At 42.3% G+C, this 12933-nt stretch overlaps 1 protein-coding gene across 1 annotated transcript in view; it reads left to right on the top strand.

Moving 5' to 3' along the window:
* The first annotated feature begins 1112 nt into the window (after positions 1 to 1112).
* The window catches only part of OPN4 (opsin 4), a 42986-nt gene continuing 31165 nt past the window's right edge, over positions 1113 to 12933 (top strand). Inside the window, 2 exon segments of the mRNA XM_050958597.1 lie at positions 1113 to 1345; positions 3248 to 3371. Of these exon segments, the coding sequence (XP_050814554.1) occupies positions 1113 to 1345; positions 3248 to 3371 (357 nt within the window).

Raw genomic sequence — 12933 nt, 5'->3', positions numbered from 1 at the left:
GAGCATGGCAAATGTCTCTCCCTTTTATCATGTCCTTTCTTCCCTCTTGGCTTTGTCCCCCTCTCCCGCTCAGAATCAGGTGAGCATTACCTCATTGCAGTTCCAAACTGACCAAAGGAAGGTGAGTGACTCCCTTGAGGATCTAACAGATTCTTTTATTGCTACCTAGGCCAGCGTCTTTTGTTCCTGTGAGGCTGGGCTGGGTTTGTCCCAAACCTGCCCTGATGAGGTGTGAACTGCCTCTCTGCTCTTGGAGTGTTTTTGCCTGGGCTTAAGCTATGAGGATACGTTTTCAGCTCATAACTACATATGTGAAATTATAACCTATAACATTACTGTAATAGTTACTATAATATCACTATAACAACCATGCTCAGTGCATCATGAGCTTTCCAGAGACACTCAACATGACAAACTTTACATTGGATACCACAGAATCATTTTATAAAAATGAACATGGGAGTGTAGAGTATTCCCCCGGTGTACAGAGTGTTGCAGATGCTGAATAGCATCTTCCTTATGTAAGCAGAGTCACGATGAGCTCTACCCTGATATCTGGTGGTGAATTGTAGCAAGTTGTGCAAAAGAACTTAGGGACTGATCTTGTTTGCATAGGCACACCCACCCTGCCTAGCATGAGCCCACAGTAGCTCAAATGGTCACTTTAGCTGCTGTGGGACCCTCAGTTTCTCTGTTATTGGGACAGGAAGAATAAAGTGTTGTTAGCCTGATTATGTGAATCAAGACCAGTGGATCTGTTTGATGACCGAGGGACTCACCATCAACTAAGTAGCACTCGCTAGACAGGGGACATGGGTTCTGAAGTCCAGTGAATTGATAGAGGCTAGGGAAAGGTATTTGTACTGGGGTGCACTTTTAGGGCCTGAAACACCAATTGCACTATCTCCATTGTTGAATATCAGAGCTAATTTTGATTCCATTAGGGGTCTACTTACAGGCTGCTGAGCTAAATTTACTTTGGGCTATTAGTGCACTAACTCTGGTATAAGCTGAAATCACTGAATGCTGTGTTAACTAGTGGGGCGGGGCTAAAGATATATTGCTAAGCAGTTGGCAGAGTGGAGCAGTTTTTAGGACGGTTGGAGGGGCTCATGGGATGGCTGGTAGAGTGGAGTGAAGTGGAGCTGAGCAGTTTGTGAGATGGCTGGAGTGGCTCAAGGGACAGTTGGTGGGGTGGAGCGGAGCGGAGCGGCTGGCAGAGAGGAGCAGTTCACAGGATGGCTAGAGCAGCTCACGGGACGGCTGATGGAGTGGAGTGGCTTGCAGTGAAGCCTGCAGCAGAACCCCACAGAGAGGCAGGGCAGTTGGCCTTGGACCACGTAAGGTGCTCCTTAACACTCTGTGCTCCCCCCATTTCCACCAAGGCTGGGAGGGTAAAACTCAGCAGATAAACTTTTGAACTCTGGGGTTGCACTGACCAGGGACAGAGATTTTTGGGTTGTCGGACTTTGGGTGATTCTTGGGTTGCTGGACTCAAGAGACTTTTGGGGTGTTGGACCTTTGGGACTTTGGGTGATTTTGGGGTTGCTGGACTCAAGAACCAAGGGGAAAGGACAAGGCCCAATTTGCTGGGGTGAGTCTTTGCTTATGGTTTGGTCTATGAACCCTAGTTGTAGTGTTTTCCCAATTTAATGCTTATGTCGTTTACCTCAAGTTATTAACAATTTTCTGCTACACCAAGACTCTGTGCTTGTGAGAGAGAAAGTATTGCCTCTTCGAGGTGCCCAGGGGTGTGTGTAAGATTTTCCCAGGTCGCTGGGTGGGGGCTTGAGCTGGTTTTGCATTACGTTGTTGGGAGGGGACCCCTATGTACTGAACCTAGCCCTTACTGCTATCAACTCGGCCTGGCAGAAGGGTTACACTTACATGGCCATCAGAAAAAGGTGAATGTACAGGACTGGTGATGTGAGTGTGTGCATTGGAATAGAGAAGTGGGTTGCATGGAGTAACAGTGCAGAGAGAGCAGTTGCTGAAACATGCACCTTTGTGCCCTGATTCAGATTAGGTACAGTTGGTAGTAACTCAAGAAAAGCTAGGTGAGAACTGGAATCTCAGAGTGGGCCCTTGGGAATGCAATATTCAATGTTGCCTTAAAAATATCTTCTCATGAAGGCTTTCAGAAACATCCCATGCCATTGATTTTCATTACTAATTGCACTGAAGCTAACAGCTCCCATTAGGGTCACTCAGCAGCACTGAGTGGCTGAAAGGCCTAAGGACTATGACACTGATATTTGGCTGGCCAGTATGTACTAAGACAAAGCTCCACTAAATGGGCCTAATTCTCATTTACACTAAGGCCCCTCTCCATCATTCTGGTAGTGTAAAAGGGGCCCTAAAGTAGGAATACAGTCCAATTACACACTTTTGACACTGCCATAGTGCTGTAAGGGGGCCCTCGTATAAATGAGAATTACGCCTCGCATGTTCTTCCTGCCCAAAACGCCACAGGATAACACACAGTTTCTGAAATGTGTGGTTATTTGTCACTTTCTCCATAACCAATTTTAAAACTGAGAAGTAGAAAAGGAAGTAGAGCTCAAGGTGACTTTAATTAGTTTTAGCATGTATTTTTCCTGTTTGTTTTTAAACGCAGACTGACGGCTAATCGTAACCTATAGCTATACACAAACAGTTTTGCATTTGAGTTAATTTGATTCCTTACATTTCTGGCATAACTATATGTTTGCGTGTTCTTTAATTGCAGAGGATGAAAATTAATTCACCAACACAGTGAAGAAATTTACAACTACTATTATTCAAATCAGCTAGTAAAATCAACCTTTCCCCTACCTTCTCTTTTTCTATTCATATTAGGATAATGTGTTGCTATTATAATGCAGATTTAAATCTGTCAGAAGCAAGACGATAACATTGTTTTTAAGCGGACACCAATTTTATAATGTAATGAAATAGAGGCCTTAATTTGAATGGGGGCAAGGGCCTAACTGGGCATGTCCAGACCCTGCAGGCTTTTATATTTAAATGGAAGCTGCTGGTGCTGCTTTTTGCTGAGCTGGAGAGGGAAAAGAAGCAATCTGAGGCTCTACTGAGAAACCCTGCATTTCACATAGTTCCAGAGTAGAAAAACTGACAACCTGCTCAGTACTTAAAACCAGGGAAACTGGGGTTAGTGTTTAAAATTCAGAGCAGAGCTTTTTTGTGACATCTGTTGCTTTTGGAAATTGCTTTTATTTCATCTGATGACTATTCAATTCATTCGAAGGGGCATCTCTTGCCCCCCTCAGCACCCCAACTGCACCAGTACTGTGGAGTCCCTCAAGGGTGTCTGGAATGACACAGAAGCTAATGCCTACAAACTGGTGGACCTGCCTCCTGTAGCCCCAACAGTAAGTGTGGCACTAAATTGTTTTTCTGTAGCTAAAAGCTGTAGCAAATAGTTTTGCTGGCAAAAGTTGCCATTAAGGGACCTGCACATCTAAGGTGTGTATTGTCTGCTCACATTTAAAGGTAGCAATGCCCTAACAAACAACATAAAAAGAAACTTAGGAAATGCAATTTTTTTTTAAAAGATTCTTGTAACAATTTTAGAAGCCACTATTGTCAGCAGGGTTACATGAGCAGAAGATGAAGTAGAGTATTTAATGTAAAGTATATTGTAAAACTATCAAACATAGTCCACTCCTGAATGTGAAATGATTGGCTTACCAGTTTAAACACAATCACCTCTTCTGTAATAACTGTGGGAGGGAAACCCAGGACAGTTCTATAGTAGGCTGTTGGTACCTGAATTACAAGAGCTGCTATTTTGGTCACCTATAATGAAATCTAGTTGGAGTCTTTCCATGTACTTCATGATAAGTTCTATCAAAGCTTTTTTTTTTTTAAAACATTTGTTAAATTCTAAATAGAAGGAAACTGCTTTTTTAAAAAGTTGGAGGGTGAGGAGGCTCTGAGATTTCATTGAGGTTTATTCATTTGAAGAAATTAATAAAATGAGAATTTCCTCTGGTGTTTTAAAAATTCTAACCAACCAAAAACAAAATAAAAAGCAAGTAAAAAGCCCTTCATTAGTGCAGCACTCTGGTAAGTCACATTTTGAAAATGTGTCTGCAAACACTAGTAGGAATGGAAGTTCTGTTTGTTGTTTAAAGCAGCAGAGTATGACATTCTCTTCAGTAGCAATGAGTACGCAAATTATCTGGACCATTTAAAAAACATTAATAGACATGGGTTCATGCAAAATTCAGTTACAGATTTTGTGAGTGCTCGTTCCTGGTTCGACCCAGTATAAAAGAGGAGCTGTTTGCATAATTTGTATTCTGAATTAGGTGTTTATTTTAGTCCAATCTGTAATGGAGCAGAAAATATCTTCTTATTGATGTACTTGTGTAGGAAGAACAAAGTTTGATTATTACTTTTTTTTGTAACAAAACTGATATGCACAATGTTTTAGAGGCCAGTAAGTAGGTAACTTCCCTGTGCCAAGGAGCTTACAAGCTAAATTAGATGGATAATGTGAAAGAGGATAGCAGACCACAGCAGGGAAGGTGAAGAGAAATGAGAGAATACAAGGGGAAAAGGAAAACATACTCAAGCAAGGTCATGATTTCCCAAAAAATTTCAGACTTCCTCTGCTGAAGGACCTTTAGAAATCAAACCACTTTGCTTAGGTTAAGTTCCTTTATCGTTAAACTTTCGAACAGTTTTTAACTTATACACAGTTCTGCTTAACAGAATGCTGGAGGGACTGCATATGGTTGTCAGGGTTTAGACGGGAATCTGAGATGCAACACTAGTTGCTCAACAGGACAAAAATCATATAGCAGAGAGCCCCACGGTCCACTAGATATTGGGGCTTAGAAGTTGACATCACCCTACTGAAACCATAATTGCAGTAGGATTACTTCCTTTGCTTCTGCTCCTAACCACAAAGAAAATGCCTATGAAAGCAAGCTCTGAAAACAGATCAAGGAGATGTGAGGAGTAACAAACATATGGGGCCTATTGTGATGGCAGAACCTATAGCTGACTTTCAGAATTTCTGCTTTATATTTCTGGGATGTATAATTTGCTCCAGTATAAAATCATCACACATAATAAATCTGGATGACTAAACCACACAGGAAATTCCCCTATCTCCATTAGTATCAGCACCCAAATTTGGAGCAAGAAGTGCCGGCTATGTGATTAAAACTTATTTCCAAAATTTGAGGTGTTCTTGGAGCCAGGCTATCCTCTGTTAAAAATGGGCACTTCTCTGAACTCGTGAATTCAGTTTGAAGCTAAATTATATCAGGAGGGCAGTGAGATCTTAGTTCTTGTTTCCTTTTTTCTTTTCTTGTTTTATCTTATTATACATACTAAATTGAATGCCAAATTTCTCTATTACCTCTGAGAGGAGTACTTGCAGAATGCCCTGATTCTGCTCTGTTTACTTCACAAAGCCTTTCCAAATGCTCTGTATAATTCTAACCACTGTGGACCAAAACAGGTCACTTCCATAGAAAATCATGCTGTCATTTAAAAAATATGTATATATACTTCTCAAATAAAGCCATGTGCACATAACAAGGCTTAACACGTGTTATTGCAGAGAGGGATACTGAAATACATTCAAGTCCCAGGACAATGTCCTGAAGATTCAGTTTCCCTCTAAGTGAAAATTAGATCTTGCAACATGTCACTACTATTAGGAAAGTGTGAAATGTAGAATATCATTTCTTTACACATAGAAAATAAATTTATGAACAAACACTTGCATGTGTATGTCTGTTGCTGCAGACTTCATTCCCAACTTTATTGGGACTTTTTAATAACAAAAGTCTCCAGCATAAGACTTGTTAAATGTACGAGGGTTTGTTGTTGGTTTTTTTTTTTTTTTTGGTTTGTTGAGCTGGAAAAGTAGAACTCTCTCTTCTGAAAATAGTTTGTAATTTATTCACTACACTTTTCCTTCTGTGTCACACAGAAGAAAATGCCAGAGGAAAGAGTCAGATTTTAGAAGGGTATGTCCTTTCATTCATGCAATGAAATTAATTTATTCAAAAGTGAACTGAATTTTTAAAAGCTAACTTTAAAATAACAGCTTCAGAGTCCATCTTGTTAGAAAAATACATGTAAATGCAGCGCAGACAAGTGGTTAGAGAAGGGAACAGGCATCTAGGACTAATACTGTTTCTGCCAAAGACACTCACTGTGACGTGGGGGAACTCACTTAGGGCACAGTTGTGCCTGGTCTTCTGAAGATAAGGCTCCTTCCATCCTCTTCTCGCACACCTCGTGCCTATGTACAGGACTGGACAGGATCCTAGTATCCTCCACAGCGGCGGCTCCAGGCACCAGCGCTCCAAGCGCATGCCTGGGGCGGCAAACTGCGGGGGGGCCCTGCTGGTCCCTGCAAGGGCGGCAGTCAGGCTGCGTTTGGCGGCACGCCTGCGGGAGGTCCGCCAGTTCCGCGGATTTGGCGGCAATTTGGCGGTGGTTATACTGCAGCCGTGGGACCAATGGACCTCCCGCAGGCAAGCCGCCGAACCCATGGGACTGGGGACCTCCCACAGGTATGACGCTGAAGGCTGCCTGACTGCCGAGCTTGGGGTAGCAAAAAACTAGAGCCGTCACTGGTCCTCCATGGGTGGTAGCTACCCTGGCTGGCTGAGGTTTGCCCCTCCTCTTCCCCTGCATGGGTCAGCTGAGGTGGCCAGGTACGGAGGGATGTGCACATTGCCCCGTTTTCAGGGTAGCTGACCAGCTATTGCATTCACTCCTCAAGGGTTCCTAGAGGAATTCTGCCTTAGTTATAACCATTTAGGGCCACTGATATTTAATACAGAACAATAAAGTTCTATATCTTGGTGACTTCCAGCGTCAGGTCTAGAGGAGTGAGGATTTGGACAAACTTGTCTGGCTATCAAGCATTTCCTTTTCTCCCAACCCCCAAAAGTATCCCAAGCCTCAGAAAAGCTTACTGCATATTAACTAAAAATATATTTATTTCTGTTTTAGATGTTGTGTTAGAGGAAACTGGCAGGTATCTATTAAGTTCACCCCTCAGAAAAAAAATGCTGTTCTCCCTGGTTTTGTTCATATATATATATTTTCACTCTATGTTTTAGGTAGTATGGATTTGATCCTGTATTCTTTTCACGCTCCAAACTTCCATGGAATTCACTAGGAGTTAAGTGTCCAAGGAATATGTGATATGCATTGACATCAGGAAACTCAGACTTATTCCTTTTGTCTGGTGCTTCCACAATGACACACTTAAAACTACTGGAAAGAAAAGTCTGCTAACATGATGAAACTGTGGAATTCCCTGCTACAAGAGTCTACTGAGGCACAGAGCATAATGGAATTTAGAAAAGGATTACACATTTATACGGATAATAAAAATATTTTCCCTTAGGATTATCATGTACAAGAGATAAAACAGCCTTCCAGCTTCAGGATATAAACCAAATGTTAACTGCCTAGAGGGAGAAGAAAACTTCTTCCATAACTTACACCTTTCTCTGAAACTTCTGGTAGTGGCCACTGCTAGAGGTAGGCCAGTAGTCTTTGGCTTGATCCAGTATAGCATTCTCTATATTCCATAGCAAGCAAAAGGTACCTAACAATGCCTGCAAACCAAAGCTGAAAACCTTGAACAAATTGCTGTGTTGTTATCCAGGTTTTCATATAGTCTTGGGTATTACTGTAAAACTAACCTTCACATTCACACACATCCCTGAAATGCAGTCTACACCTAGATGATTTTATTCCAGAGCCCTTGCATTGGTATAGCCCCTGTAATGGAGTGGGCTCCCTGCAATCTATTTCATCAATGATTTTCACTATGTCAATATTTGTGTTACTGAGAGATGTATAACATTTAATTGTCTAATACAATAGGAAGGAAGCCTGCTTTTTTCCAGTGAATTGTTTCTGCAGATTTAGTACCATGCTAACCCATCCTCAGCACAAGGAGCCTGTGCATATACTGGCACCCAGTGGTACAAAGCCTCAGATGCAAGTGTCTTTATTCCCTTCACTCTTTGTCAGCTAAAGGAAAGCTGAGGGACATTTTTCACTTGGAGGAAGCTGTTAACCTTTCAGCTCACAGTTTTAGTTTCTCCACAAAACACTTGATATTCTGAGCCATGTTATATGAAACAAACAGCATTGTCTGTTTTAAAAGGTATAATATGTGGCATGCTTTGTTGTTTTTCTTGCCTCCACTATAACCAGGATAGTGAAGGAATGCTCCATAGAAGAATACATAAGGGAACAGTGCTATATAGAAACTCAATCTAAATGCCCTCACAGAGTTATGTAGAGTGCACTTCCTACTGCAGTCAAAGGGTAAGGTAGCTGTAACCTTGCTTTGATAAGGACCACAACAATAGTAACTGCATTTTTTTCTAAGTACTAATACCTTCAGATGACAATGGGGAACAGAGACTAAACAAGGCCCATGTGCTGTGGAAATAGAGAAAATCAATATGAATTGTCTTATTTCTTGATTGTCCCGCTGACCTGATTTCCTTAAGCAGTTTCTTTCCTCCTTCTCCTCCCCCGGCCACCCCACGGCTTCTTTTGACCTATAATTCTGTTTAGAAAGTCTAGAGCCAGACTCTACTCAGTGTTGCAAACATTTAGTTCCCCTACTAATGTCAATGAGATCTATATGTTAACCTAGTGCAGAATTTTGAGTGCTTAGGACCTGATCCAATGCCTTTTAAGTCAATTAGTCTTTCCACTCTCTTTTGATAAGGCCCTTACTTTTCAGGAAAAATTACGAAAGGAAAAATGTTTTAAAAGTAGGCATTATCCTCCTAAAGCATGGCAAAAATTAGATTACGGGATCTGAGCCCCAAACATTGGGAAAATTCAGACTGTAATGTAGATTCAAATTTTGTGACTTTGGCCCATCGTAAATTCGTCTCTACCAAAAAAAATTTCTTTTGCCATTTGCTACAAGGATTATAATACATATACTTGTTATTAAGCCTTGACATTTACTTTTGGTCCTTTTTCTTTTGCCTTTGCTACAAGGATTGTAATACATATACTTGTTATTAAACCTTGACATTTACTTTTGGTCCTGAGTGATTTCCTTCCTAGATGATTTGTTTCAAAACTTGTATTTTCCTTTAAATATCCTTTCTCTCTAATTGGACTTTACTTATTCATTTTATATGATTGCTTTTGTATTTAATCCTGGCTCGTAGTTATTCATTATTTTAATTCAGATTAAAGGCATTATTGCAATTTTTTCTTTTTAACTATGACAAGTTCCTTCAGTTGTTGCACTTCTATTATTGTGACCAAGGTCTATGTAAAAAGACAAGTACAGGCACACACCACAGAAAAACAGAACTGTGTTTTCATACAGAAAACCTTAATCAGGTCTGTGTATTATAACAATTAAAAATGTTCCAATCTCAGCTTTACTGTGTTAGAAAAGCAGAGCTGTTTTCTCCTGTAAAATAATTTGAATGCAGACTCCTATTATTGATACAGTATTTTGTGTTACTGTAGTGTCTGAGGGCCAAATTATGCAATCCCTACTCCGGCAAAATGCCCCTTTATATTTCAGTGTTATGTGGCTGAGTCATACTTGTAGAAACCTAAACTGAATTTCTCAACTCTTATTCAATTAAACTGTGAACCTTAATGTAATATTAATATTTTTCCCTAATGTAATCTGCCACAACCATGCCCTTCCCATCTTCCTCCTCAGACAACTTGCCATATGTTTAAATCCCATTAATGTAGAAACACCAAGGAATGTGGCTTACTGACTAGTCTAGGTGCAGGCAGGTCCTCTGTAAATGAACAGTGATAATCACATTTGAAATTCCACAGGCTGTCACTTACACCAGTTTAAATTCAAAGTATCCCCATTAACGCTAGCTGACCCAGCCAACCTCACAGGGCTAATTGAGAATAGAAGGTAGCCCCATTATCTGAGAATGTGCATGACTTTCAAAAAATTGGGATGCCACTGACACTAAAGGGTACCACTGTAGCAATGACTGCCAGGTTGTAGAAGCAAACTAGAGGGAGAGACTGTGTGATAAAGTCAGGGGTCAGGAAGGAATTTTCCTCCAGGGCAGATTGGCAGAAGCCCTGAGGGAATTTCACCTTCCTCTGCAGCGTGAAGTACGGGTCACTTGCTGGAAGATTCTCTGCACCTTGAAGTCTGTAAACCATGATTTGAAGACTTCAATGGCTCAGACACAGGTTTGATACAGGAGTGGGTGGGTGAGATTCTGTGGCCTGCATTGTGCAGGAGGTCAGACTAGATGATCATGATGGTCCCTTCTTACCTTAAAGTCTATGAGTCTATCAGGGGCTGGCCTCAGCCCAACTCCAATTAAGGTTGCCAGCTGGCCTCTTTTTAACCAGCCTGGCCAGTTTTTCTCCTGAGTTGCTGTACTAGGGTTTTTTCAAATTACTTGTAAGTTTCAAGTGAACCCCTTCTCCCAGCACATTGCAACTGGCAATCATAGCTGCATACACATGGAGGGATGCCAGCAGCTGCTTCCACTACAGCCCACAGGTCACATAGCATATGTCTACACTGAAATGTAAGACCAGGGTTAAGGGGACCCAGGCTGGAGCATCTACACTGATTGTAAACCCTAGGTTAAGAATTGTCTAGCCCAGGCTTGAACCCAGGGCTCTGGCATTCACACTACAGCACATATACCTGAGTCAAATCAACCATATCCCAGACACCCTAGTGTCCTCCCGAAATGTGGCCACTCTAGCCCTTTGACTGGGGTGCACCGTAGGAAAACTTCACAGTCCTCCCTGCACATTACAGGAGGTCTGACCAGCCCGCCAGCACACCCTGCTGAGGAGTCATTGTGGTCTGCATGCTTTCAGTTAATGGAGCCAACAACCTAGAGTAGGCATCTTTTGAAGAACTTCTGTTGTTTGTGCATTCATCTTGTGCCAAGAAACAACATTAAATCATTGACTGGCAGGCGAGCTGCCGTTACCACAGAAAAATACCAGTAACAAGGGAACCTTAAAGAAAAAAGTGCATGGACAAGTGCAAATAATGAAGCCATGTACAATACAGAACCCCCCCTACTGTTGACTGTCCTTTGCATTCTTCTTTCCCCATTTGCCATGCACTTGGCACTGGGCAGTAGAGGTGGGGACTCAACTGCAAGGGCCACCCAAGCTGTTTTCCAAACTGTTTCTGGACTGCATCATAGTACACTGAGGGGCACAGGCCATGATGTGGGTAATGCAGCAGGAGTTGATGCTCCTGTGGCCAGTAGTGATATGAGCCACTCAAGCAATGCTTTCTGCTGAGCTCTGTCCTCCTCCCTTAGCCACTGTTCCTGTTCTAGGAACTGTGAAGCAAGTGCCCACTCCTGTGCTGAATCCCTGTCCTCAAACTGTGCAGCCAGCGTGCCTTTCCTCTGGCTGTAACTCCCTTTGTCTTTGGTACTGGACCTTTGGTATGTTGGCCCTGTCCAGAACTTCAACCATAAGTTCATCATTGAAACGCTTCTTGGAACAGTCTATGAAAGTACCTCGGGACAAGCCTTCACTGAACTGTGAGTGAGCGGTGGACATGCTACATCCAGGAGGGGCCTGGAACAGGACAAGACACAGAGGATTATAGCCTTAAAATAGCCCAGAGAAGGAGCACAGACCATGTCCTTGTGAAACTTCAAGGACCTAAAATGTTACTTTTCAAGACTGAACTTTAATAGATTCTGAGAGGGATGCTTCAGACCACAGAAGCTCCCTGGACATGGCCTGATTAGTCACAGCAAAATAAGTGCAGAGACAATGGTAAATTTAAAAATTCAAAGCTGTTTTCTTTTCCTCTAAAAATTGCAGAACTACTTGGAGTTGGGTCGGGGGAAGGAGTAGGTGGCCATGTCACAAAAGCTTTTTCTATCCTTTTAGGCCTTTCACATTTTGGAGGACTTCACAGTTTTTGTGGTGCCCAGTTGTCAAAGGGAGATGTTATTCCAAGCTGCTGGTGGGAAATCTGCAATATATACAACCAAAGTATTCCAACGTAAAGTGACTGAACAGCACATCTATGGGTGGAGTGGGTCAGTCAGCTACTAAGGAGGCCTTGGAAAATAAGTCTTTCCCTGAAATGTGACTAACTATCTGGAGTTCCTGCTTCAGGACACAATTGCAGATATCCACACACAGGGTTGGGTCAGAGGGAATCAACAAGATGCTGCGTTAGCATCCACATAGCCTAGCCTGTTATGACTGCATGAAAACATGCAAAACTCCATAGCCATCCTCTTTACACCCCCTCCTCCCCGGCACATTTCTGGACAAAATTTCAACCCCGTGAAATTTGGGACAAATGATTTTGTCACCTCTAGACTACAGTTAACTATCATGAACTAGATTTGTAAATGGAACAGACTGCTCCCTCCCCCAGTTCATTGTTTCCATGTGATTCATTACACTGCTGAGTAGTTACAGAGTGGCGTACATACAGGCATGGCAATGAAAAGTTACTGTTTTTAAGAAACAGGAATGCCCTAGCAAAAGTCTGTGCCTTCCCAGTAAAAATTCACTTTCAAGGTGTGTTTACTGTTTGCACTTCCTGGTCACCGTTTTACACTCCTCAGAGTGGCGCGGAGGAAGCCAAGGCCCTGATCTACAATCCACCACTAGAGAGATATGCTGCTAGCTGGGGCTTCTAACAACTTTGGCCTTGGGTCCTTTGGGGGGCATCAAACAGCCCTCTGAGTACAGCCCCATGATGTGCTGCTACTGCTTCTGTATCAAAGCCTCCTCTGGATCCAGTTTCAACAACAGAGTCATTTTGCTGGCCTCACTCTGCACCTGCCGCTGGCTCTCATTGGTCCCCATGCTGGATTCTGGGGCCAGCAGAGTGCCGTCCCATATGGGTAGGTTAGCATGCATCAGCATTGGCTCTATGCAGTACCCAGTCAAACTCCTAAAATGGGC

Source organism: Gopherus flavomarginatus, chromosome 6 (genome assembly GCF_025201925.1).
Source record: "Gopherus flavomarginatus isolate rGopFla2 chromosome 6, rGopFla2.mat.asm, whole genome shotgun sequence".
Lineage (NCBI taxonomy): Eukaryota > Metazoa > Chordata > Testudines > Testudinidae > Gopherus > Gopherus flavomarginatus.
This window is presented reverse-complemented; position numbering and strand designations above follow the sequence as displayed.